A 27,805-nucleotide genomic window follows, 5' to 3' on the forward strand; every position below is an offset into this window, starting at 1 on the left:
TAAAACATTAGTTAACAGTATTTCTTCCTAAAGATGTTTTGTTGTGAAAATTTCCCACTATTCATATCTATGTGAAACTTAGTCCCTATACAATCCTGTACTTTAAAATTATTTAAAGTTGATTCTAGCATCTTTAGGTCTTTAAGGCATTAGTGATATATGCCCATGCCTACCGCATTAAACAATCAAATATCAAACAGAATAGAAGTTTGAATTTGTTTGAGGTTTTCACTCCCTGCCAAAAACTCATTTTCTCTACTTCCCTTTTACCCCAAAAGAAATCAGATCATCCCTTTAATATCCATTATTTCATATATATTTTTCACTTAAAAATAATAGCACTGTATAGAAAAATGGGTGAAGATGGTCAGCTCTTGAGTCTTGAAAAAACAATGTGGAGGTCTATTATCAAGTCTCAAAATTTTAGATTTCTGTTTTAAAAATTTGTTTCTTAAATCTGGAATGCCAAGATAATGCCATAAAGCAAGTCTAGGAATACAAGTTCCTGCTCACCTAGAGCAGGAAAAGATCCTCTGGGTGGGATAAATGAAAGATAGGATGCTGGGTCAGAGAAGAAGTATGATAAATAGATGTTAGAAGATGTCTTCTTGGTACTTCCTTCAGTACCATGGGAAGCTTTAGGTTTTCAGGACCTGGGAGCCCAAAAGTTGAGGTGCCCATGCCTGCCCACTCTCTGATCTCCCTGGGAGTTGGCAAGCCTCTGAAGGCTTCAGGCCAGAGGTGAACACTGCAAAGGCTGTCTGGAGGCTATGGTAGCCTCTCCGATGCTTTCTGTGCCCTGAAAGGGCTCAAGGAGATGCCAAAGGCTTTTTTGTGGTTGAGAATGCCATTCATAGGAACCTTACAGATAACCAGATGGGCACATATTAAAATATACTGCTGGAATGGTAAAGATGACCAAACACCAGAGGGCTCTACTCATGCTAAGAATGTAGGCCAGAACTCAGGAACATAACATAGAAGGACTCCAGGTTATACCCAATAAAAGACCCCCATTGTAACATAAATGTATGTGCAATGTTGCTCCTCCAGTCTCACACCTAGTTGAGCTGGGTCATGATGTGGTAGTAGTTTGTTGTTGTTATCCACCTGTTTCTCTAATCAATAGTCACAATTACTGGAATCTTTGCTCACCTGGCTGTCCTGGATGCTGCCAACCTTCCCTTTTGTGGGTGTGATGAAGTTGTAGATGAAGAGTAGCAACAATGCCAGGGGGATCATGTACAGTTCAAAATTCCAGACAGTGACTACAAATACCTGATGGAAAGACAAGACAAAAATGATTATTTGAAAAATCAGAATGGGAGTAATCTTAAAAGCCTTTGCCTTGACTTAAGGAAATTAAGCCCAGGACCTTCTATTTACAGTAGCTTTTAGGAACAATTATAGAATGAAGGAGATCTAGAAATGAATAGGCCAGTCACACTCTGAAATAGACAACACAGTAGCTTCATACCTGGAAATCCCATTATCCCATCAACTGTATTCAGTTTTTTGCTCCAAGATTAACCAGAATTTAGTCAGGTAGTATTATTAATCCAAAGTCTTAGAGTCAAGCCACAGACCAAATTTTGCCAACAGTAAGGTTTACTGGAACTGTGGAGAGTAATTACTTTTTAAATTGGCTGCCAGTGAGGAAACCTGGGTGGCTCAGTGGATGAACATCTGCCTTCAGCTCAGGGCGTGATCCTGGGGTCCTGGGATCGAGTCCTGGATCGGGCTCCCTGCTGCATGGAGCCTGCTTCTCCCTCTGCCTATGTCTCTGCCTCTTTCTCTTTGTGTCTCTCATGAATAAATAAATAAAAGCATAAATAAATAAATAGGCTGAAAATGTTTAAAAATCTAAATCTTAAAAAAAAAATCTAAATCTTAAAATTTTCAAATTTTTCATCACCAGGAAATGATGGGCTAGAACTTCCTACATTCAAGCAGGTCTGTGCTTTGCCTGCTGCTGAATTGCCATCGGCCTTTGGATTTGTGACCCTGTCCTAGAGAATGACAAGCCAGAGCTTGGGTTTGAAGCCCAGTATCTATGTGACAGTGGTCATGGGAGACATGAATGCAAAGAAGACACGGCTCTGCCTCCAAGCAACAAGCAAATTAGGACAAATAAGAAAACAACCCACAATAATTACAACATGAAGCACGAGTGAAATCATGGGAAAATTATTTCAAAACTTGAGCCTCACTTTCTTTTCTAAATCACAAGTGATCCAGAAGATGAAATAAGATAATTTGTGATTATCAGCTGTTGGCACGTAAGTGCTTGAAAAAGTCACTCTTACCTCAACTCAGAAGAGGCAAATTATTGCATCTTAAATACTGAAACTTCCTTTTCCTTGTTTACCTATTACTAAAAACATTTTATGCCTTGTTAAAGTTCTATTTTTGTAGATATTATATATTATTCCTGCTTATTTTTGCTATTTTAAATTTAATCATTTCTCCCATTATATATTTTAAGGAGATAATTAATAAAAGCTAATAATTTGTACATATTATTTTTAATTAGTAACTTTACTGATTTTTTTTACTGTTTCAAATAGCCTTTCATTTCACTCTTGGGGGGTTTCTAAGAATATAGTCACACAATCTATAAATAAAGAACTACAACTGTTTTTCCTTGTCTAATATCTATGATTTACTTTCTAACATGCATACTTAGTTTCATTACTACTAATTGAACAATTTTAAATAAAACTGTTGAGAAGGATATTGTCTAACTCCTGAATTGTACAAAAACACTTTTTTACAATTAAGCATGACATTAAGTGTTAGTTTGAGCTATATAAATTATTTCATGTTAAGAATGTGCAAATAAACCTTACAACACTAGGAAGTTTATATACAGCATTCATAATTCTTAATATTTAAAAAATATTTATGAACCTTTATGAAAATATTTGAAAAAGGAAAATCTTTTTAAATAAGAACACTAACATCAATTTTAACAAAATTTCATTCTTATTATTTTTAAAATCAGGAATGGAGGAGGGTGAATGATTAAGTGTTCTTTCACTATTTTCTGAAATGAGGGTTTTTTACTTCTCATTTTAGAACCTCAACATGGTATATTGTATTTATAATTTCCTAATACTGAAGTGAATTTGTATTTCTGGAAGAAACCTCCCCTCCCCTTCACTGGACTCTAATGGTCTTTTAATGTACTTTTGTACTTTATTTGCTAACTGATGATGTTTTGTATAGATATCCATGTCCTATTGTTTCCTTTTTATTTTTTTATTTTATTTTTTATTTTTTTATAAATTTATTTTTTATCGGTGTTGTTTCCTTTTTATATTAATTTCAGGTTCTGATATCAGGAGTATTTTGGTGCCATTATTTTGGTACCATTCCATTCTTTCCTTCTCTATTGCCAGGGTAATATTTTCATGTCATATCACTAAATATTCCAAGAATGAAAAAAATTATAGACTAATTTAACAAATGCCCATGCACCTGCATGCATTAAGAATTGTCGATGTGTTGTCAGTTTTCTTTCCAATGTATGTATTAGTCTTTTTTAAAAATAGAATCTTTCAGATCATTTGTTCCCATTGTCAACTTTTTTTTTTTTTTTTTTCCCATTGTCAACTTTCACCAACTACCTGCAACCTATTCCTCCCATTCCCAGAGGCCACCATGTCTGAAAATGGATGTGAATCCTTGCCATCTGAGGATATCTAAGGTTTATTTTAGAAAAAAAACATAAATAGCATCAAAATCTTCCCATCATTCTATTTTTTTTTATTCAATAATATGTTCCACAGATTTGTTGATGGTGTAAATTTAAATCAAGTATATTCACTTTAGGGACTCCTGGGTGGCTCAGTTGGTTAAGCATCTGCCTTAGGCTCAGGTCATGATTTCAGGGTTCTGGGATCTATCCTGGCAGCAGGCTCCCTGCTCAGCAGGGAGTCTGCTTCTCCTTCTTCCTCTGCCTCTCCTCCCTACCCATGCTCTTTCTCTCTCAAATAAATAATTAAATCTTTTTCAAAAAAGTTTATTCATTTTGAACACTCCATTCAAATGAATGTTCAGTAATTTACCCATTATACTTTTTTTAAAAGATTTTATTTATTCATGAGAAACACAGAGAGGACAGAGAGAGAGGCAGAGACACAGGCAGAGGGAGGAGCAGACTCCATTCAGGGACCCAGACGTGGGACTCGATCCTGGGTCTCGAGGATCATGCCCTGGGCTGAAGGTGGCACTAAAACGCTGATCCACCTGGGCTGCCCTCCATTATACCTTCTTATTGAAAACATAGGATGAAACAGTGGTTTTACTTTTTAATGTAGTCAAACATACTCATCTTCAACCTTAGAATTTGTGCTTTCAATGTTCAATGTTCTATTTAAGGAATCATATTCTACTCTGAGATGATAAAGTTATTTCATCAAGTTTTCTCCCCAAAAATAAATGTATGTGTATGTTCCCTTTTTTTTTTTTTTTTTTTGGTCTCAAGTGTTCTTTTGGTTTACAGTTGGAAACAAGCACCCAATTTGAACTTTTCCCTTACAGACAGCCAACTTTTACAAATAGATTGTGGTACCAATACCTATTTTGTTCACGGTTTCCATCACTACTTCTGCTACATATCAAATTCCCACATGGGTATGTTTGTTGTTTATGAACACTCTAATCCTGTGCATTGAAAAATATTTTTACCAAGCCCACATCTTTAACTGTAGTTAAATAAACAGATGACATCTGAGTGAGCAAGTCTGTATTATTTCACCTTCAAAATTATCCTGGGTAGTTCTTTGCTTTTTACTCTTTCACATGTATTATAGAACCGATTTATAACATTCCATAAAATTCTTGGTAAAATTTTCAGTGGGATAGTCTTGAATGTATGTATTAATTTGGAGAGAACTGATATCTTGACACTGACTTTCAGAATCTTAAGGATTATTTATTTCCTCATATATTCAGGACCTTTATGTATCTCAAAATATTTTCTTCCTTTGATCACACTGATCTTGCATATGCTTATTATTATCTTTCTCTAAAATTTGAGTTTTGATACTATTATTAATGAGGATATTTTAAAGTTATATACTTCATTGGTGACTTCTGGGCACAGGAGCACTGATTTTTATATGTTGTTCACATTATTTCTGACCTCTTTTATAAGCTGTAGGGGATTTCAAATCTTATCCTTTTGGAGATCTGATGTGGAAAATCATATAAACTGCAAGTCATGACAATTTTTTTTGCCTTCAAATCTTGGTGTTACTTATGTTCTTTTAGTGTTAAATCTCTATACTCTTTTTTATAAGCATAAAATTTTAAAAATGCTTTTTGAATCAATGCATAATATTATGTTGTTGATTTCCTCCAGGATGTTAAGCTGATGTGCTTTACCAGCTTTATTGTTTTATATAAATTTATATTTTCCTATACTTTTCTTTTTAAAAGTTTCTTTGATGTCATGCTTTGCTTTAATCTGAATAGAGAAAAGCAGAGAAAATAGTAGTGATTTCTCCACTAGATAAAGCTAGAGATTTTCCTAATTGTTACCTATTTCTCTCTCCTTTTTTTCTTTTTAAGATTTTATTTATTTGACAGAGAGAGATAGGGAAAGAGCACAAGCAGAGAGAGCAGGTGACAGAGAAACAGGCTCCCTGCATGGAGCCTGATGTGAGGCTCACTCTCAGGACCCTGGAATCATGACCTGAGCTGAAGACAGATGCTTAATCAACTGAGACACCCAGGTGCCCACGCTCTTACCTTATTCTTAAAGTTCTTTTAGGATTAGGAGTTTTAACTATATTCTAAATGGTTACTATTTCTGAATGTCTATCTAGTAGATAAGTAAAATTTTATTGTTTTTTTTTAATTTTGCTAAATATAACTTCAAGTGAAAAAAAAGTCTGATAGGAAACTATTGGGAAAAAATTAGGAAACCATATTTTTTATTTTCTTCATCATAAAGCTATTTATAAAATATATCTAACAAGATTAGTTGTTCATCAATTAATATTAGAAGGCTGTTGTGCTAGATAAACACCTCATTTACCATAACACTCATCTCTACCAAGTAATTAGCACCAGAAAGTGCTTTATAACAAAAATTGAGCCACATTTAAATATCACATTCAAAGGACTCAAAACTTCCAGAGTGAGACACTAGTGCCTTTAGAAATATTTTTAAGGGGTACTTGGCTGGCTCAGGGGGTAAAGCATGGGACTTTTTATCTCAGAGTTGGAGTTCAAGCCCCATGTTAGTTGTGGAGCTCACTTTAAAACAAAAATTAAAAAACAATGCATGATTGTTTGAAGAATTAATTTTATAATAAATACCTTTGTATAAAATAATAATGATATTAGTAATATCAGTACCCTGAAAACAGTTTTTTTTTTTTTTTTTTTAAAGACCAATGATAATTGGTAGACCCTGATAGTTGGTAGGTAGGCCTGAGATTCTGATCCAAGGTCATTAAACTTTGCAAGAGAGTTCAAATCTTAGAAGAAGAAATCAGGTCTGCATGGTGTCACTGTAATGTTCTTGCATATTTTTCTCAAGAGCAGCTACAGTCACAATGGTATTACCAGTTGGTTAAGCCCAGAAGAAAAATTCGCCATCTTTCTGAATGGATGAAACAGAGAAGTTGGGGATAATCAGGGCCAGGAGACGGTATAGAGGTACACTGGAAGGAGAGAGCAAGCAAAGGAAAAGCCCAAATTCTGTATGTGAATTCTGCTGCAGTCTCTGCCATAGATGTGGAGCTGACTCCAAGTAGTCTTATCTGGGATCAGAGCTGACACCCACAGGAGGTAAGACAGAATTTGCAGGTTGAGTTCAATGAAGTTAAATGTTCCCTTTTTACTTTTATTAAAGATTTTATTTATTTATTTGACAGAGAGAGAGAAACAGAGACAGAGAAAGCACAATCAGGGGGAGTGGCAGAGGGAGAGGGAGAAGCAGGCTCCCCCCTGAGCAGGGAGCCCAATAGAGGACCTGATCCCAAGACCCTGAAATCATGACCTGAGCCAAAGGCAGACACTTAACTGACTGAGCCATCCAGGCGCCCTGAAGTTAAATGTCTTCTTAAAAAAGAAAATCAACCTTATTTGAAAGAACATAGGAGAATCTAGGGTCTCCACTGCATAACATTACTAATATATGAGATTAAATTAAAAATCACTTTAAATACAAGAAGTCTGGAAAACGTAGTCCATTTTCAAGGAAGAGGCAATCACAGATGCCAACTTCAAGGTGAATTATGTATTTTTTTTTCTTCCAAGTTTTTATTTGAATTCCAGTTAGTTGACATACAGTATAACATTAGTTTCAGGTGTTGGACTTAGTGATTCAACACTTCCATACAATATCTGGTGCTCATCACAAGAAGTGCCCTCCTTTCATCCACCACCCCTGCTCACTTCCCTTCTGGTGACCATCAGTTCATTCTCTCAAGTTAAAGGTCTTCTTCCTGGTTTTCCTCTTTCCTCCTTCCCTATATTATTTCTTAAATTCTGAATATGAATGAAATCACATGGTATTTGTCTTTCTCTGACTTAGTATAATACTCTCTTAGTATAATACTCTTTAGCTCCATCCACATTATTGCAAATGACAAGATTTCATTTTTTTTTAAGTTTTTATTTATTTATTCATGAGAGACACAGAGAGAAAGAGAGGCAGCGACACAGGCAGAGGGATAAGCAGGCTCCATGCAGGGAGCCCGACGTGGGACTCAATCCCAGGACTCCAGGATCATGCCCTGGGCTGAAGGTGGTGCTAAACTGCTGAGCCACCTGGGCTGCCCAATTTCATTCTTTTTGATGGCTGAGTAATATTCCATTGTGTGTGTGAGTATGTTTGTATACAACTCACATTTTCCTTATTCATTCCTTGTTTTATAGACATTTGGGCTTCTTCCAAAATTTGGCTATTGTTGAAGGATGAATTATATGATGAAATTACAAGAACTTTAAACCACCTATTAAAAGTATGCTCAATGAGGTGAAGGAAAATAAACACATACAACGAATGATAATTAGTAAATATAAGATGAAAATATAAAAAAATAATGTAAGTGAAAAACTGCCTATCTAAAAAATACAATATCTAAAATTTTCCAAAAATTTAGTGGATATGCTCAGTAGCAGAATTAAGAAGAAAAAGTCAGTGAACACAAAGATATATCAAAAGAAATCTTATCTGGGGCACCTGAGTGGTTCAGTCAGTTAAGCATCCAACTTTTATTTTGACCTTGGGTCATGATCTCAGAGTCCTGGGTTCGAGCCCCAAGTCAGGCTCTGAACTCAATGTGGGGTCTGCTTGTCTGTCTTCTTCTGCTCCTCTCCCAGACTCCTGCCTCTCTCACATAGATAAATAAATAAAATCTTAAAAGAAAACCAATGAAATCTTATCTGAAAGAGAAAAATGTTCGGAAAAAGTGAATGGAGTATCTGTGGTCCGTGAGATAATTTCAGAAGTTCTAACATAGGTCTTTAGAATCATAGAGAAAGAATGAAGTTAAAAATTATGTGAAGAACTAATAGCTAAACACTTTTTTGGAGAAACCCAAACTGAATACATTTAAGCAACCTGGCTTAGGCATCTACGTTGTAACCACACTTGTGAATAACAAAGATAACCAAAGAATTTGGAAATAAATTAATAAAATGATACCTTATGTTTCTGAGCATAACTATTTGAATGGACATGGATTTCACGTTAGAAACCATGGAGGCAAGGAGACATTGCAACAATTTTAAGGTGCTAAAGTGAAAAACAAAAACAGAAACAAAAACTGTCAACCTAGAATTCTATACCCAATGAAAATATCCCTCATGAATGAAGGTGAAGTAAAGATTTAGATAAGAGAAAATTTAAAGAATTTGTCATCAGTATAACTTCATATCAATAAATGCTAAATGACTTATTCAGAATGAAGGGAAAAGATACTAGATGGAAACTCAAACTTTAGAAAGAAACAGTAAACAAGAAATGGTGGATACACAGGACAATATTAAAGATTATTTTCAAATTTTATTTTCTTTATAATCCATATGATTGTTTAAAGCTATGCTTATAGCATCGTTCTGGTGGGCTATATAATGTACTTACATGTAATATATATGAAAACTAAAATATAAAAGAGGTAACGAGTAGATAAATGGACTTAGATGAACTGCAATGTTTCTATACTTTAGAGGGGTTGATTCAATAATAATATTTACTATCAAAAGTTAAGGGAGATAATACATTCACACATGCACCTTCATCCCTAGAGCCATCCACTGAAGGAATATTGCAGTGAGGAATAAAGAAAGATGCATGAGTTAAAATGGAATGCTAAAAGGTGCAAGAAGAGAAACAGGAATAAGGAACGTAGTAGACAAATGGAAAATAATAAAATGGTTATCTAAAGCCAATGATATCAATAGTTATATTAAATCTTAATGGAATAAATATCATAAGCATAAAAAGTAGAGATGAGAATAATAAATGCATGATTTCCTTCTAAAATCAGGGAAAAGGTAAGGATGTCTAGTCTTGCCAACTGTTTTCAGCATTAGACTAAATATTCTAACCACTTCAATAAGGTAAGAGAAATGAAATAAGCACAAGTATCAAAAAGGAGAAAAGCAAAACTATCTCTTTGTATAGATGACATGATCTTTTTACATACAAAATTCTAAAGAATCTACAAAGCAAATCCTAGAAATTAGCAAAGTCACAGAATATAAAGTTATTTTTTAAAGTAAATTCAATTTTTCTATACTAGTAGCAAAAAAAAAAAAAAAACCCTCCTGGATTATGACTTTTTAAAATTTTCATTTATAGTAGCATCAGAACCTATAAAATATATAGGCATATAATTTACAAAACATGAGCAAGATCTCTTCACCAGAAATTATAAAAGATTGCATTATAAAATATCAAAATAAGTGGATAGATATGCCACTAGTTCATGGTTGGAAGACTTAACATTGTTAAGATGGCAGTTGTCTACAAACTGATCTACAGATGCAAGCAATCCCATTTTTTTTGGAAATTGACAAGCTGATTTTAAATATTATCTGGAAGTACAAGTGACAGAATCATTAAAGCAATTTTAACAAATAAAGCTTGCACTGCCTAATTTCACAACTTACTATAAATATATAGTAATGAAGACAGTGTGGTGCTGGCAAAAAGATAGGCATAGAGATCAATGGAACAGAAAACAGGTCCAGAAATAGATCTACATATATTCAGTTAATTAAGAAAGTTGCCAAGGTAACTCTATCAGAGAAATGAGTCTTTTCAACAAATGGCACTGGAACAATTGGATACATGTGTGAGAAAAAAGAATATAACTAATCCTTACAACTTATCATATATAAGGAATAACTCTAAGTAGATTATAATACTTAAATATAAATGCTCAAACTTTAAAACTTCTAAGAAAACATATGAGGAAAAACCTTTGCTATCTTATGTGACATTTCTTAAGATACAAAAAGTACAAAGAATAATGTAAATAAAAGAAAAAATGGAGTTTATTGGCAGTAATCTTCATTTGCTCTTTGAAAGACACAGCTACAAAATGGAAAAACAAGCCACAAAAAAGGGGAACAATATTACGTGTACAAATACTGAAATATAACTTGTATCCTAATATACAAAAAAATTCTTACAACTTAACAAGAAGATAATCCAATAAAAACGAGAAAAGATTTGGCCAGGCCCCTCACACATACAGAAATGTATATGAATACCTCAAAGCATATAGAAAGATAGGCAACATGATTATCCATCAAGTAAATGCAAATAAGGACCCCTGGGAGTAGCAATGCACAATTATTAGAAAGGCTACAATTGAAAACACTGACAAGAGAGAAAATATTGGCAGAATGTGGATCAACTAGATCTTCCAAAGACTTCAGACAGAAATACAAAATGATATAACTGATTCAGAAAACCATTTGGAAGTTTCTCAAAACCTTGAGCATACTCCTACTATAATCCACAGCCTTTCTACTCTGAAATGTGGAAATTTAACATATAACTTTTAATGCATGTCCCACAAAGACTTGTTCACAAATGTTCAGAGCATAGCAGCTTAATCCCAAATAACAGCAACACTGGCATCAGCCCAAATACCCAGCAATAAATGAATGTAATATACTCATTCAATGGAACACTGCTTAGAATTAAAACATCTACAAAATGTCAGAATGAGTACATGAAGCTCTATTTCTTTGATACCAAAAAAAAAAAAGCTTCTTACTCCATCATGTCAGCTTCCTTCTTACACTCCATAATGCAGATGCAAAGGTGACCCAGGCTATATCTTCTCCCAAAACGTAACTTTAAGAAATTGCCTTAAATCTTCAGCTGCAAATATTTCTTAATTTTTTCCCTCAAAATTTGTCAAAATTTTTATAAAAACAGATGCAAAAATATATTCATGTCAAATATCAGATGAGGAAAAAGTGATTCATAAAAAGACTCTTTGTTTTTCTAGGGAAAATGCTAAAGATAGAAATTTGTTAGAAAGAGTTCATGATTCCAAGGGAGCCTGTGATTGAAGAACTTAGCCAGTACTTCATAGACACTTGTACAAATCCTCTAGATATTGTTTAGTTAGCTATGACAGGAGAAGAATGTTATCGTACATCACACAAAGTTTTAAAGAACAAATTGTGTTTTCTGCAGGTTCCATTATGAAGTGATCTGTAAATAATTAAGTAATCGACCAATACAATGGCCATTAAATTATCCTCTATACATCGAAGAAGATGCCTCACTTTCAAATATTCTTTTTAAGATTTTATTTATTTATTCATGAGATACACAGGCAGAGGGAGAGGCAGGCTCCCTGGGGGGAATCCAATGTGGGACTTGATCCCAGAATTCCCTGGGATCACAACCTGAGCCAAAGGCAGATAGATGCTCAACCACTGAGCCACTCAAGTGTCCTTTTTTTTTTTTTAAATTAAAGTTTCTTTTTTTTTTTATAGATGTTATTTATTTATTATGAGACACACACAGAGAAAGGCAGAGACAAAGACAGAGGAAGAAGCAGGCTTCCTGTGGGGAACCTAATGTAGGACTCGACCCCAGGACTCTGGGACCATGACCTGAGCCAAAGGCTCAACCACTGAGCCACCCAGGTGCCCCCTCACTTCCAACTATTTACCTTGGGATACCAAATACGATGACACTGCTCTTTTTCCAAATACTCTGGGATATTATCATTTAAAATAATATTAGGATGCTATCCTGTCCCTGGAGAGTAGATTTAAGACTAGGAAATAGCCAGATTTCATGAAGCCAAGTCTCTGAATAACTCCTAAAAATGCTATATTTGTTAAGACAAAAAAAAAAAAAACACACGCAAAGTATGATTACCAAGATTAGTGTTTGACTTTTGTGAACTACACATTGCCCATGAATGTAATGTTAAAAGAAATTGAAAAAAAAATAAATAAATAAAAGGACACCTGGCTCAGTGGTTGAGCATCTGCATTTGGCTCAGGCTGTGATCCCGGGTTCCTGGGATTGAGTCCCACTTCGGGCTCCCTGCATGGAGCCTGCTTCTCCCTCTGCCTGTGTCTCTGCCTCTCTGTGTCTCTCATGAATAAATACATAAAATATTAAGAAAAACAGAAATTAAAAAATGGAATCAAGATCCTCATTTCAATATATTTATTTTGGTAGGGTTGCTCATACAAAATGGTGGATTCTTTTTTTTTAATGTTTGTTCTCATAAATCCCTAGATCCACCACTGAGATTAGGGTCAGGTTAATATGATTAATGTTTAGAGAGTTTCACCTTGACCCAGTGTTGGTCAGATTAACTAGATAATCTTAAATTGCTATTCTGTGTAGTAGAACAACACAGGATGACTTAAGATGGCATAAATACATTAAACATGTAATTTAAAAATGTTCATTTCTGATAGAAAATTACCGGAAAACTTTTATATCAGGTTTCAGCAATGAACACTCTACTTTCTAAGTTACTCATTCCTACATCCCAAACTAAACACTGAGTTTTTATTTTTATTTTTATTTTTTAAAGATTTTATTTATTTATTCATGAGAATACACAGAGAGGCAAGAGAGAGAGGCAGAGACACAGGCAGAGGGAGAAGCAGGCTCCATGCAGGGAGCCTGATGTGGGACTCGATCCTGGGTCCCCCAGATCACTCACTGGGCCGAAGGCGGTGCTAAACCACTGAGCCACCTGGGCTGCCCAACACTGAGTTTTTAAAGGAGAATAAAGAGGTCAAGATTTATGTCATAAATACAGTTAAGGATTAAATTCAGAGTAAAAATGAACAGGTATCTTAGAAGGAAAACAGATGAAAACCAACCCAACATTCACCTTCCTTGCTACCAGTACAAACTCCAACATTATCAGACCACTGAGCTAAAATCATACTGACAAGCAACATCTAAAGAAGCACGAAGGAAGAGCTAGTTGATTTATTTTGGTTAAGGCACTATTGCTTCAAGTCTCAGTAACTTTGATTGAATATTTAAAGGAGTTTGAAGGTGTTTCATCTGCAAAATGATGAAGAGGAGACTAATTTTCAGTGAAAACCACTGGAATGGTCTTTGCCTATGACCAACAAAAAAACACACACGTGCACACGTGCGCGTGCGCACACACACACTTCTTTCTCAATATGGCAAAAATCAGTTCATTCGTTAAAATTACAATTAAAATATTTTAAAAGTGTCTCCTGAAATTATCATCCAGTTTTTATGAATAACCATCCTGTCAGCACAAGGCATAATTTGAGAAGAGATTCTCATACACATGATTATTTTAGAATTAAGGCACTGGGTAAAGACGAAACAAAGCTATGCTACTTCTATTCGAAAGAACTCCAAGGTTAAACAAAGAGAAAGTAATAGAAGAATCTGTTTTTAATTTGACCAAGTACACATTCATTGTTCTAACAAATCAGTAAGCAACTTCTTGTCAAGAAAGTGTAACTGCTTTTATTGCTGTGAAAAGAGAAAAAAAGTATGTAGCATTATAATAAAGCAAAATCAGAGTATACAGCAAGAAACACCTCCAGGTCTTCTCATGTTCATTCATCTGATTAAAATTCTCTATTTCTTCCTAGCCTACATTATGACAGTTAGACATGATAGTTTTAATATTTAAGACCTTCCTTGAACTGACTCATACTTCACTAGAATTCATAAGCTACAAATTCTTTCTAAATGTTTCACTACACATTCTAGATTCCCAATCAAGATACACTATTTACAGACCCCAAATAAGACATGGTGTTCAGGATTTTGCTTCTGAAAAAACATACCCTTCCTCTCATTTATAAAGCTACTCCTTGACCACTTCCTCACCTTGGAAGTGTTTACTCTTTAACTCATCCCAGAGCACTACATACTAACCTTAACTTACTATCATTGCTTTACTTATGTGTAAACTCATTGTTCATTTTCCCTTCATTAAACATTTGTTGAACACTTGCTATGAATTATGTTGATTTCTAAGTTTTTTTCTGATTCAAAGTAGTCAATTTATTAAATGACTAGATTACAAAAATAATCATGGTAGATACCTTTGTTCGTCCTTTTAATAAGCTTATTGATCTGGTCTTCCCTGTTGCCAACATCTCCACCTTCTATAAAGTGGGTGATCTTTTTTTCATTCCCTCTCATGGAGAAGAAAATTTGAAGGGCCATAAGAAGTTATTTGCTTCTTTGAAACATTTTCCAACAGTATAGATCTCATGAGTCAGATCCTCCATGCAAATCATGCCATATTTACCAAGAGATTGAGGAATCTATATGTTACCTACCAGAGCAACTCACTTGTTGATTTTGCTATAACCAGGCCTGTAGATTAATTCATTCACCAACTTCAGATTTGGATACCCCCATGCCATATATGGTTCCACAATCCTTGCACCTTTGGGCTCACACCACCAATACCTCTGATCCTGATGAAAAATACCAATTTGGGTTCTGCAGGTACATACAAGTTGCCAGCTTTTCTTGCCATCCTAGCAATATGATCTCAATTCTGTACATCTGCCTATATCCCTTGTGGTAATGCTTAGCTTTCTCATACATAGGCTTCCTCCTTACCCTTCAAAACATCTTTTGGGCAAATTTCTTACTCAGATACTTGATCTTCAACTCTGTGAAATTCTTGTATTTCCCCTTAAGAGTTTCTGGAATAGCAGGAACCTTCCTTTACTTCTCTTCTTTACCCTCTGTGGTTCCAAGAGCTGAACCATGTCAATTTAAACACAAGAGTGAACAAAATTAGCAAACCAACCACCACCCCTAACAACATCAACAATAACAAAATAGCCTTAATAGAACCTACATGGTATCTGGGGATTAGGAATGAGGTAAATAAAGCAAATACACAAACTATACATTATATATCAGATGATTAAAAACTGGCATGTGAAAACAAACAAAACCACAACAAATGGGGATGAAAAGAAGGAATATGAGGCAACGGGGGGCAGAGGGTGGCAATTATAAGTGGGGATTGCCAGGAAAGACCTTGTGGAAAGGGCAACATATGAGCAAAGTCCTTGGAGGAAGTATGGAAATCCAAGTCTGTCATGCTTCTGGTCAAAAGGAATAGTAGAATAAAAAGTCCAAAAGTGGGAGTACACCTGGTATGTGCCAGGAATAGCAAGGACCCTTCACCCTTGCTATTCCTTCACCCTTCACTCTGGCTGAAGCAGAGTGAGTAAGACATTTAGAAAGAGAATCAGTGGCATTTCTATACACTAACAATGAGACTGAAGAAAGAGAAATTAAGGAGTCAATCCCATTTACAATTGCACCCAAAAGCATAAGATACCTAGGAATAAGCCTAACCAAAGATGTAAAGGATCTATACCCTCAAAACTATAGAACACTTCTGAAAGAAATTGAGGAAGACACAAAGAGATGGAAAAATATTCCATGCTCATGGATTGGCAGAATTAATATTGTGAAAATGTCAATGTTACCCAGGGCAATATACACGTTTAATGCAATCCCTATCAAAATACCATGGACTTTCTTCAGAGAGTTAGAACAAATTATTTTAAGATTTGTGTGGAATCAGAAAAGACCCCGAATAGCCAGGGGAATTTTAAAAAAGAAAACCATATCTGGGGGCATCACAATGCCAGATTTTAGGTTGTACTACAAAGCTGTGGTCATCAAGACAGTGTGGTACTGGCACAAAAAAAGACACATAGATCAGTGGAACAGAATAGAGAACCCAAAAGTGGACCCAGAACTTTATGGTCAACTAATATTCGATAAAGGAGGAAAGACTATCCATTGGAAGAAAGACAGTCTCTTCAATAAATGGTGCTGGGAAAATTGGACATCCACATGCAGAAGAATGAAACTAGACCACTCTCTTTCACCATACACAAAGATAAACTCAAAATGGATGAAAGATCTATATGTGAGACAAGATTCCATCAAAATCCTAGAGAAGAACACAGGCAACACCCTTTTTGAACTCGGCCATAGTAACTTCTTGCAAGATACATCCACGAAGGCAAAAGAAACAAAAGCAAAAATGAACTATTGGGACTTCATCAAGATAAGAAGCTTTTGCACAGCAAAGGATACAGTCAACAAAACTCAAAGACAACCTACAGAATGGGAGAAGATAGTTGCAAATGACATATCAGATAAAGGGCTAGTTTCCAAGATCTATAAAGAACTTATTAAACTCAACACCACAGAAACAAACAATCCAATCATGAAATGGGCAAAAGACATGAACAGAAATCTCACAGAGGAAGACATAGACATGGCCAACATGCATATGAGAAAATGCTCTGCATCACTTGCCATCAGGGAAATACAAATCAAAACTACAATGAGATACCACCTCACACCAGTGAGAATGGGGAAAATTAACAAGGCAGGAAACAACAAATGTTGGAGAGGATGCGGAGAAAAGGGAACCCTCTTACACTGTTGGTGGGAATGTGAACTGTTGCAGCCACTCTGGAAAACTGTGTGGAGGTTCCTCAAACAGTTAAAAATATACCTGCCCTACGACCCAGCAATTGCACTGTTGGGGATTTACCCCAAAGATACAAATGCAATGAAACGCCGGGACACCTGCACCCCGATGTTTCTAGCAGCAATGGCCACGATAGCCAAACTGTGGAAGGAGCCTCGGTGTCCAACGAAAGATGAATGGATAAAGAAGATGTGGTTTATGTATACAATGGAATATTACTCAGCTATTAGAAATGACAAATACCCACCATTTGCTTCAACGTGGATGGAACTGGAGGGTATTATGCTGAGTGAAGTAAGTCAGTCGGAGAAGGACAAACATTATATGTTCTCATTCATTTGGGGAATATAAATAATAGTGAAAGGGAAAATAAGGGAAGGGAGAAGAAATGTGTGGGAAATATCAGAAAGGGAGACAGAACGTAAAGACTGCTAACTCTGGGAAACGAACTAGGGGTGGTAGAAGGGGAGGAGGGCGGGGGGTGGGAGTGAATGGGTGATGGGCACTGGGTGTTATTCTGTATGTTAGTAAATTGAACACCAATAAAAAATAAAAAAAAATAAAAAAAATAAAAAAAACAAATGTTGGAGGGGATGCGGAGAAAAGGGAACCCTCTTACACTGTTGGTGGGAATGTGAACTGGTGCAGCCACTCTGGAAAACTGTGTGGAGGTTCCTCAAAGAGTTAAAAATAGACCTGCCCTACGACCCAGCAATTGCACTGTTGGGGATTTACCCCAAAGATACAGATGCAGTGAAACGCCGGGACACCTGCACCCCGATGTTTCTAGCAGCAATGGCCACGATAGCCAAACTGTGGAAGGAGCCTCGGTGTCCAACGAAAGATGAATGGATAAAGAAGATGTGGTTTATGTATACAATGGAATATTACTCAGCTATTAGAAATGACAAATACCCACCATTTGCATCAATGTGGATGGAACTGGAGGGTATTATGCTGAGTGAAGTAAGTCAGTCGGAGAAGGACAAACATTATATGTTCTCATTCATTTGGGGAATATAAATAATAGTGAAAGGGAATATAAGGGAAGGGAGAAGAAATGTGTGGGAAATATCAGAAAGGGAGACAGAACGTAAAGACTGCTAACTCTGGGAAACAAACTAGGGGTGGTAGAAGGGGAGGAGGGCGTGGGGTGGGAATGAATGGGTTACGGGCACTGGGGGTTATTCTGTATGCTAGTAAATTGAACACCAATAAAAAATAAATTAAAAAAATAAAAAAAAAAAAGAGAATAGAAGTGAGAAAGGAACAGGAGTCAGTCTTAAGGGGCCTAGAGTATGGCTGGAAAGTCTCTGATGTTTATTCTAAGGGAGTGGAGTGGCTGAGCTGTTTGTTGGAGGGCAGTGGGCATAGGGCACTTATGTCAACCAAAATCATGATCTAAGGACAGGGAGAAGGCATTAGAGCTTGAGGACAGACATTGTAACATAATTTAGAAGAGAGGAAAGGAGAACAGATTATAGAAATGTACTACATTGGTGAAGAGGCACTAAATGTGTTTTTCAATAGCTGTGCTTACCTAAGGTTTTGCTAGTTGAATATAATGAAAGTAAGGAAGAAAGGAAAATTTTTTAAAGAATGATCATGGAATTTGAGCTGGATTATTGGTAAGGAACAATATAAGGCAGTAAGGATGCCATTTAAATACAATGGGTGGACTGACTAACAGATTAGAAGCAGCTGAAGAGGGCAGCCCCTGTGGAGCAGCGGTTTAGCACCGCCTGCAGCCCGGGGTGTGATCCTGGAGATCCGGGATCGAGTCCCACGTCCGGTTCCCTGCATGGAGCCTGCTAACTCCCTCTGCCTGTGTCTCTGACTCTCTCTCTCTCTCTCTCTGTCTAAATAAGTAAATAAAATCTTAAAAACAAACAAACGAAGAAGCAGTTGAAGAGAAACTTAGTGAACTGAGAAATGTTTCCAAAGAAATTATCCAGAATGTAGACAAGAAAGACAAAGATACAGATATAGAAGTTAAGAGATATGGATGATAGAAAGGAGATGTTCAGGGTAGGGGAGAAAGAGTTACTGATAGAATGGGAAAGAAGCAATATATTAAGATAAAATGCCTGAGAATTTTCCAAAATTATTGAAAGATACTCATAATAGGAAATCAGAGAGAGAGAGAGAGAGAGAGAGAGAGGGAGAGAAAAGAAAATCCTTACCAGGACAGATGAAGAATTTAGGCCTAAAAATGCCATATTAGAACTGAAAAACACCTGGGAACATAAAAGAAACACTTAAAAGCAGCTAAACAGAAAAAAAAATAGCTAAATTGCAAAGAAAAAGCAATTTGAGTGACTTTGTATCTTAGTGCAACAAGGAAAGCAAGAAGACAGTATAACATAAAATTTCAGTCTTTCAATTTAGAATAGTGTATCTAGCAAATTATCTTAAGAGTCAAATGAAGATATTTTCAGAAATACATGAGCAATACTGCTTATCACCAAAAGACCCTCATGAAAGTACAGATAAAGAGATTTATTCCAAAGAGAAGGAAAGTGGGCAGCCCCGGTGGCGCAGCGGTTTAGCACTGCCTGCAGCCTGGGGTGTGATCCTGGAGACCCGGGATCGAGTCCCACGTCGGGCTTCCTGCATGGAGTCTGCTTCTCCCTCTGCCTATGTCTCTGCCTCTCTCTCTCTCTCTCTGAATAAATAAATAAATCTAAAAAAAAAAAAAAACAAAGAGAAGGAAAGCTGTCTCGGTGCAAAGGCTGTGAATGCAAGAATGTATGTGCTCAAAAGCAATGATAAATGTGTACATCAATTTAAATAAACATCGACTTACCAAAAAAAAAAAAAAAGGCTAATATGTGTGTAATGAGACAATCTAGACCTAAAATAGGGGTCAGTAAAACCCATTAATTGGGAGTGGTATAGTTTGATTTAAAGAATTCTAGGATATCCTCGTGTTAAGCTCATATGTTAAGTAGGAACATAAATTTCAGTTTTTCATTATGAAGCTGAAGCTTTACCTCAATCTTTCTACAAAAGAATGAAACACACAAAAACAAATAAAAGCCCCAAAACAACTATGAAGACTGGAAAATATACCCAAATAAACAAACTCTTCTTGAAGACATCTGAGTAATAAATACACCCAGGGTCCATGGAGACAAGATCAAGAATGGAAGACAAATGCAAAGAGATGAAACTTGGTTTGCTACCACTTTATCTCCTTCAAGGATCTTTTTGTTTTCTTTTCTTTTGTTTTGTTTTTGCCAATTCATTATGTGGGATGGCATAGTGAATTGAATAGCATATTAGAGTTTTCTTCTATTTTAATAATCTAGGGAGCCAAAATTTAGAATACTTTATAGAAACTATGACAGCCAAGATGTAAGAGACAAAAGGAATAGTAGAGATTCAAGCCCAACATTCTCCATGTATTTCTCCTGAGAAATTTACTACTTTCTAAGACATGCATGCTTCAGGTGAAAGGTTGAGACCAGGCAGAAAGTGAGAACTAAAAGCTTTTGGTAATCTCACTGATTGTGAAGGAAATACTAGGAAAGAAGGGCTCTTGTAAACATTACAGGCTTGTATTAAGAAACCTGAAGGGCTATGCACTAAGCATAGGAGTAACTAGAAATAGATGTATCCTCAAAATTTTTGAAATCCTACCTCTGATCATTTCAACATTAATTGTATCATATGGACTTGTTAGACTCTTATTGCTTCCTCTATATCCTCTCTGGTGGACTACAACACAGTTCCACAGCCCCTATAATATTTTAATAAATCTTATCTAGTATTTAATAAAAATAACTAGTCATGGTTAGGATAAAAAAAGAATGACCAAAAATCAAGAGAAAAACAGATAATGAGAACATGAGGTGATTTAGATGTTAGAGTTATTGGATATACATTTTTAAATAGTTATGATTAATATATACATGAAAATGGATAAAAGCATGCAGAATATCAGCAAAGAACTGGAATCTCTATAACAAAATGTAATCAAAAGCTAGAAATATTTTTAAAACAGGGTAAGTGAGGGTCGCCTGGGTGGCTCAGTGGTTGAGCGTCTGCCTTTGGCTCAGGGCGTGATCCCAGAGTCCCAGGACCGAGTCCTGCATCCGGCTCCCTGCATGGAGCCGGTTTCTCCTCTCTCTGCCTGTGTCTCTGTCTCTCTCTCTCTGTTTCTCATGAATAAATAAATAAAATCTTTTAAAAAAAAAAAGTATAAGTGAAATGCAGAACTCACTAACTGAATTTAATAGCAAAACAGAAAAAAAGAAGATTCATGAGTTGGTGTATTGGTAGAAAACATCTATACATACTTTAAGCAGAGGTAAATATACTAAGAAAATACAGTAAAAAAGCCGTATGGCACACTGAGAAAAGTTTAAAACTAAATTTGGAATCCAGGGAGAGAGAGCAAAGAGAGAATAGAAAAAAAGCTATAAATGATACTAGATGAGAATTTCTCAAAAGTTATAAAAGATGTAAAGTCACAGATTTAAAGACACTCAACTATAATGAATAGAAAAAATAAACACATGTAGGTTTTTTTCAGAGCAAAACTGCACATAACTAATAACCAAAATAAATTTTAAAAGTAGACACTGGGTGGGGGTGGGGAGTAAAAACAAAAGCATTTCCTCCCAGTGAACAACAATCAAACTTGACAAATACTCTTAAAAAAAAAAAAAAAAAAAAGATAAGAACCAGAAGACAATTGGAAAGAATTTATATAAGATAGGATTTACATGCTCCTTAAAAGTTTGGTGAAATTTACCTATAAAGTTGCCTTGGCTTTGTGCTTTGTTTTCTAGAAAGATATTAAACTACTCAATTATTTAATGGTTTCAGGGTGATTCAATTCTCATTCTTTTTCAGTCACTTTGATATGTTGTTCTACAAGTTTTATCTATTTCATACTTTAACACTTTAAGCATAAGATTTCATAGTATCCTCTTATGTTTAATCTCTGCTTAATCCAGATTATGTCTCCCTTTAATGCCTGATATTGTTTACTTTTGCCTTTACTCTGTACACTGAAAATTCTCAGAAAATAATCAATTTTATTAGTTTTTTTAATAGACAATTTTTAATTTTATTTCCCCTTTTATTTTACACATGGAGTCTACTTCATTGATTTTGCTCTTATTTTTATTTCTAATTCATTTGGCTTCATTTTGCTGTAATTTTTCAATGTCTCGATTTTGACAGTTAACTCATTAATTTTGCATCTTATTTTTCAATATTGGTTTCATCTTGTTTTGTTTTTGTGGAATACAACATATCAATTCCAACTCTTATGTGCAAGAGCAAAAAACCAAGAATAGCCAAGCCATTCATGAAAATTAAAAACAAATTAGAATCATGTTAAAGCCAAATGATGTTTGTGTAACACTGGTATGAATACAGACAAGAGACCAAAGGGCAAGCCCACCCACATATGGAAATTTGATCTATGACTCTGTGAAAATTGCAGATCACTGGGATTGAAGATGATTCAAGAACTGGTACTAGATTAACCGGGTAGCCAGAACACAACAATGAAATAAAATCAAAAGTCACTTTAAAACTTTAATATAAAAAGTAAAACCATAAAAAATTAAATATCTTTATGACTTTGGGATAGGGAACAATCCTCAATAATGACACAAAATGCACAAACCACAAAAGAAATAATTGATAAATCTGACATGAAGTATAAGAATTTTTTGCATCACAAGTTCATATAGAGCAAAAAAAAAAAAAAAGCCATAAACTTAGAGAAGATATTTCTATCACAAAGAATTTCTATCTAGGTTATATAAAACATTTCTACAAATCAATATGAAAGTAGTGAGTAATGAAGAACAAAAAAGAGCACAAAGACCCCAAACATATGACTCTTCATTTGTAATGAAGAGAATGCAGATTAAAACACCACCAAGGTACGACTTTATACATCAGATGGATAAAATTTAAAAAGTCAGAGAATCCCAAGAGTTTTCCAAGATGCAGAACAATGATAAACTTTTATTTGACGTCTGATGGTTCAATTACTTGGGAAATGGTTGGCATTAACTAAACACAAGGTGTAGATCAGATAACCTAGTAACTCCACTCCTAGGAGCAGTGGGTTTCAACATCAGCATGCATGAGAAGTACTAGAGAGCTGGTTTAAATCAGGTTGCTGGATTTATCCCCCAGAATTTCTGGTTCCAGGTTTAGGTGGGGCTCAGGACATTACATTTCTACAAAGTTCCCGGGTGATGTTGCTACTGCTATCTAGGCACCACACATTCAGAGCCATGACTCTAAACTCTAGCATGTGTCTACCAGATGAAATGTATCTTCAAGAACACTCTTCATAATGGCCAAAAAATAAAAACAAAAACAACCCAAACCAGGAATTAATCCAAATGTCTACCAAAAGTATGAATAAAATAATTTACTCATAGGGTCACCTGGGTTGCTCATTTGTTTAAGCATCTGACTCATGATTTCAGCTCAGGTCATGATCTCAGGCTCATGAGATCAAGTCCTGTGGTGGGCTCTGTGCTGGCTGTGGATCCTGCTTGGGATTCTCTCTCTCTCTCTCTCTCTCTCTCTCTCTGCCCATCTACCCCCCCCCCCCCCAGTCTTGCTCTCTCTCTCTCTCTCTTAAAAAATAAAAATAAAATCGTAACGGGAGTCTGGGTGGCTCAGTAGGTTAAGCATCTGCCTTCGGCCCCAGTCATGATTCCAGGGTTCTGGGATCAAGTCCCACATCAGGCTCCTTGCTCTGTGGAGAGCCTGCTTCTCCTTCTCCCTCTGCTGTTACCCCTGCTTGTGCTCTCTGGCTCTCTCAGTCTCTGTTAGATAAATAAAATCTTTTAAAAATAAATAAAATCTTAAAAGATGCTCTCCCTCACTCTCTGCTCTTCTCTCTCCTGTGTGTTCTCTCTCTCTAAATAATAATAATGATAATAATAATAATAATTTACTCATAAAGTTAAATGTCATACATAATGGAGATGAACCACAAGGATGAACACCAAAAATGATATTAAATGAATTTTCAGGCCGCAGAGTAAAGACACTAAAGTATCATGTGATTGCTTTGGTAAAATCTCCAAAAAACAGACAAAACTGAATTACACTGCTAAGACAGATATACAAAACTACAATGGATAGTGAGTGAATGACACAACATTCAGTGTCACCATTACTTCTGGTGATGAGGGATGAAGAAGGATTTGATAATAAAGGGGCAAAGAAAGGACTTTTATAATAATGGGAATATTAAATTTTTAAGTTGGGTGATAGGCACCCAGGTGTTTCTTCCTATTATTCTTTAAATTGTACACATAGACACATAGTTTTATAAACTCCCTTGTATATAAAATATACTTTATAATTTTTTTAAATGGCAGGTAACTTACCACTAGAAACAACAGGTATGATTTTAGAAATGCTATGCATTTGAAGCCATGCAGTTGAAGGCTCCCAAAAAACCACTCTTTTTGGTTACAATTCCTGCCAACAAAGAACTGATTTTGGAAATGAGAAAGGCCAGGGTGGGGAATAAAGAAGGAAAAAAGAAAAGACAGCAACCAAATAACACACACACACACAAACACATACATACACACACACAGGACCTAATGTGGCCATTATTGTTTGCCAGTTTACAACCTCTGCCCCCGATTAATACACTAACTCATATATTATCATAGTATTTTTCTCTACTTCCTAGTTCTTCATATCAAGGTCAAAGTAATAACCCAAAGCTTAGTTCTCATTGTGGTACATTCCTGCTCAAAGCTTTATGTCTGCCCACTCTGTAGAGACAGAGTCTCAAACTCTTAATATGCTATTCAAAGGCATCAAATCAAAATATGGCCCAAACTTATATTTACTATTCTTTCTTTCTCCTACCATGTTTTCTATACTCCAGACACAAAATTTTACTATTTTTAAAAACTGCCTGTTTTCCTTCTCAGTGCTTTAATCCAAGTGCCCCTACAAATGTTCTTTTTTTTTCTTTCTCACTGGTTGCCCTGTTTGGAACAAGCCATTATGTTACCCAGTGTTTCATAATGCCTGATAATTGGTTCTATAAATCCCAAGTAAATGTATTCTGCCTGGCACCATGGTCATTTTGTTCAAGTTTTACTCTTTAAAATCCTAAAGCATATATAATTTATTATCTGTATTTCTTATAAAACATAGGATAATGTCTTGTATGTAATAGATACTCAAAGATGTATTGAATTGAAACAAGAATTAAAATGAGTCTTCAAAGTCTAACTGAATCCTTTGCATTTGAACAACCTGTCACCCAGCACTGCAGTTGTGTGATGTCACAACATAAGTCAGCTTGTAGTGGTCTAAGAGGGCAGACCAGGAAGCCCTAAATCAGAATCCAAACTATGGCTTTATACAAAGGCAGAATGATAGAACCTGATATACTCCAGATGCATGAATCACAAATATCCCCCGGTGCAGTATCCCTCATGTGAACATTTGCATGTGGCTTGAAAAGGGTGAGCAGGAGAAAGTTCTGGCTAATGGTTTATATCCATTCTATACCAATTCCAAGAAAGCCAAGGTGGTCAAATATACTCTAGGCTCCAAATCAATTAAAACTGCTGAACTGATTAATCAATTCAAACATCCATTCAATCAACATTCATGGAGTGTTTATTGTGTATGGGGTACTTGTTGCTATTTTTAAAAAAGGAATAAGATGCTTTCTGTCATCAAGCAGCTACTAGCATAAACTATCTCAAACACATACACATGCACACACACACACACACACACCTAGAGATGCTCATCATGTCTTATTTACATATGATTGTAAATAAAAATATCAGAGTATATCATTATACATGATCACACAGTAATCAAAATAATATTTTAAATGAGAAAATAAAATTGTTAATAATTAAATTTGTGGTTGAGTTTGACCATGAAGCTGAGTGCTCTTAATTACCATGCCATACTCTTTCCTGTTGTGTTATTTCTAACAGTTCTGAGGCAATTACATTTTCTTTTTTTTTTTTTAAGATTTATTTATTCATTAGAGACAGAGAGAGAGAGAGAGAAAGAGAGAGAGAAAGAGAGAGGCACATGGAGACATAGGCAGAGGGAGAAGCAGGCTCCTCACAGGGACCCTGATGTGGGACTCGATCCCAGATCCCAGGATCACAACCTGAGCCAAAGGCAGGTGCCCAACTGCTGAGTCACCCAAGTGTCCTGAGGCAATTACATTATCTGACATTAAGCATTTATTTAATGGTGCTTGGGACATACTCATTTTGATTAGCTCTAAATCATGGCTCTCTCTATCCTAGCAGTGTGCTCTTGGAAATATTGCATAACCTTTTTTCATCTCTAAAATGAAAATGGTAGTATCTGCCTCAAGTACTGTTGAGAGGACTCAAGGTCAATGATGGAAGGGAGGAGTCATCATCACTGCCATGCTTCTTAAAGCAGATGAATGACTGAATCCAAGTTAAAGAACAGTAATAAAAGCATGAAGAAAGCCAGTTGGAAGAAAAGGTTTGTTGGTCTTTATGTCACTAATTATTTCTGTGGAAAAGCACTCAGGCCATTCATTGGTTCAGTGAGAAGACATTTACTCAATTACTCCTTTGTGTTTGCCCGATGCTAGAGAGTGATAGTGCTTAGTTTAGACTTTCTCTTTAGTAAAAGAAAGCACAAGCAAAAGACAGGATAGTGGTAAAATTTTAAAGGCTTCTCATGCCTAGAGATGGAAAGACACCAATTGAGCTGGATCACAGAGAATTGAGGCTGGAGATAAGGGTGGATACTGAGGGGGGGGGGGTGTCCAGAAAGACCCATATGCCATACTAATAGGCTGAAGGTGTGATTGTAAGCTAAACACAAAAATAAGAGGATTGTATATTTAACCAGCTAATTTTGGTAGCAGAGTACCCTTAATTATGGGAACGGAGTTATGAAATGAAAAATAGTAGAAACTTCTAGGAAGGAACTGCAATAGCCCAGGAGAAAGGGCAAGATAAGATCAGTTTTGTCTAGGATGCTAAGGGATGTTTTACAAAGATACCAGGCTTTTGTGGTGCCTGGGTGGCTCAGTAAAATGTCTGACTCTTGATTCTGGCTCAGGTCATGATACTGGTGCCCTGGGATCACCCCATGTTGGGCTCCATGCTTAGCAGGAATCTGCTTAAGAATCTCTCTCTCCCACTCCCTCCACTCACATTTTCTCTCTCTCTCTCTCTCTCTCAAATAAATAATTTTGCAAATAAGAATCTAGATTTGTATTGGTTCGCTAGTTGTGGTTTGGATTTTGATGAATTGTAGGAAGCCATGTGGGGAAACAGTATGGATTTGAGGCCCAGTTCCACTCATCCACTCACCGGGAATTACTTCTGAGTTCTGAACAACGCTTGGAGTCATTCTTGGTCTCCTCATCCCTTTGGGTTGGCCTCTGAAACTATTCCACCCATTCCTCTCCCTGTTGGGGTTCTTATGCCCAAGATCTGCTCTGTGGATAGGCACACAGCTTCCTCCTAGATGTAAAGCCCTCTGTCATATACCAGCAGCTATGAGGGAAGCTGACTGAGCTAATCAAATAAAATAAATGTTTCAAGTTGCTGATAACATGTGACTTTTGTACATTTGTAACTGCAGTTCTCTCAGCCACTCTCTGAAATGTCCACAGTCCATAACCTCTTTCCTCCTCCCAAATGTATGCCTCACTAAATTACTTCCTATGCAAGGAGCGGATGCTTACTTCATTAATCCTCATCCATCAGATAAGCAACATGAATGAAGGACTGAAATGATGGGCCTCGTTGTGGTAGGCAGAA

The 27,805-nt window shown here is 36.0% G+C and overlaps 1 protein-coding gene and 1 pseudogene across 11 annotated transcripts in view; both read right to left on the reverse strand.

Moving 5' to 3' along the window:
• Window positions 1-27,805, reverse strand: part of MCTP2 (multiple C2 and transmembrane domain containing 2) — a 245,083-nt gene that overhangs the window by 36,338 nt on the left and 180,940 nt on the right. For all 11 annotated transcript variants that reach the window (XM_025437491.3, XM_035714286.2, XM_035714285.2 and 8 more), the window contains one exon: window positions 1,156-1,278. In XM_025437491.3, the coding sequence (XP_025293276.1) occupies window positions 1,156-1,278 (123 nt within the window). The remainder of the gene's footprint in view (window positions 1-1,155; window positions 1,279-27,805) is intronic.
• Window positions 14,064-27,392, reverse strand: LOC118354314 (60S ribosomal protein L7-like; annotated as a pseudogene).

Source organism: Canis lupus, chromosome 3 (genome assembly GCF_003254725.2).
Source record: "Canis lupus dingo isolate Sandy chromosome 3, ASM325472v2, whole genome shotgun sequence".
NCBI classification, from domain to species: domain Eukaryota; kingdom Metazoa; phylum Chordata; class Mammalia; order Carnivora; family Canidae; genus Canis; species Canis lupus.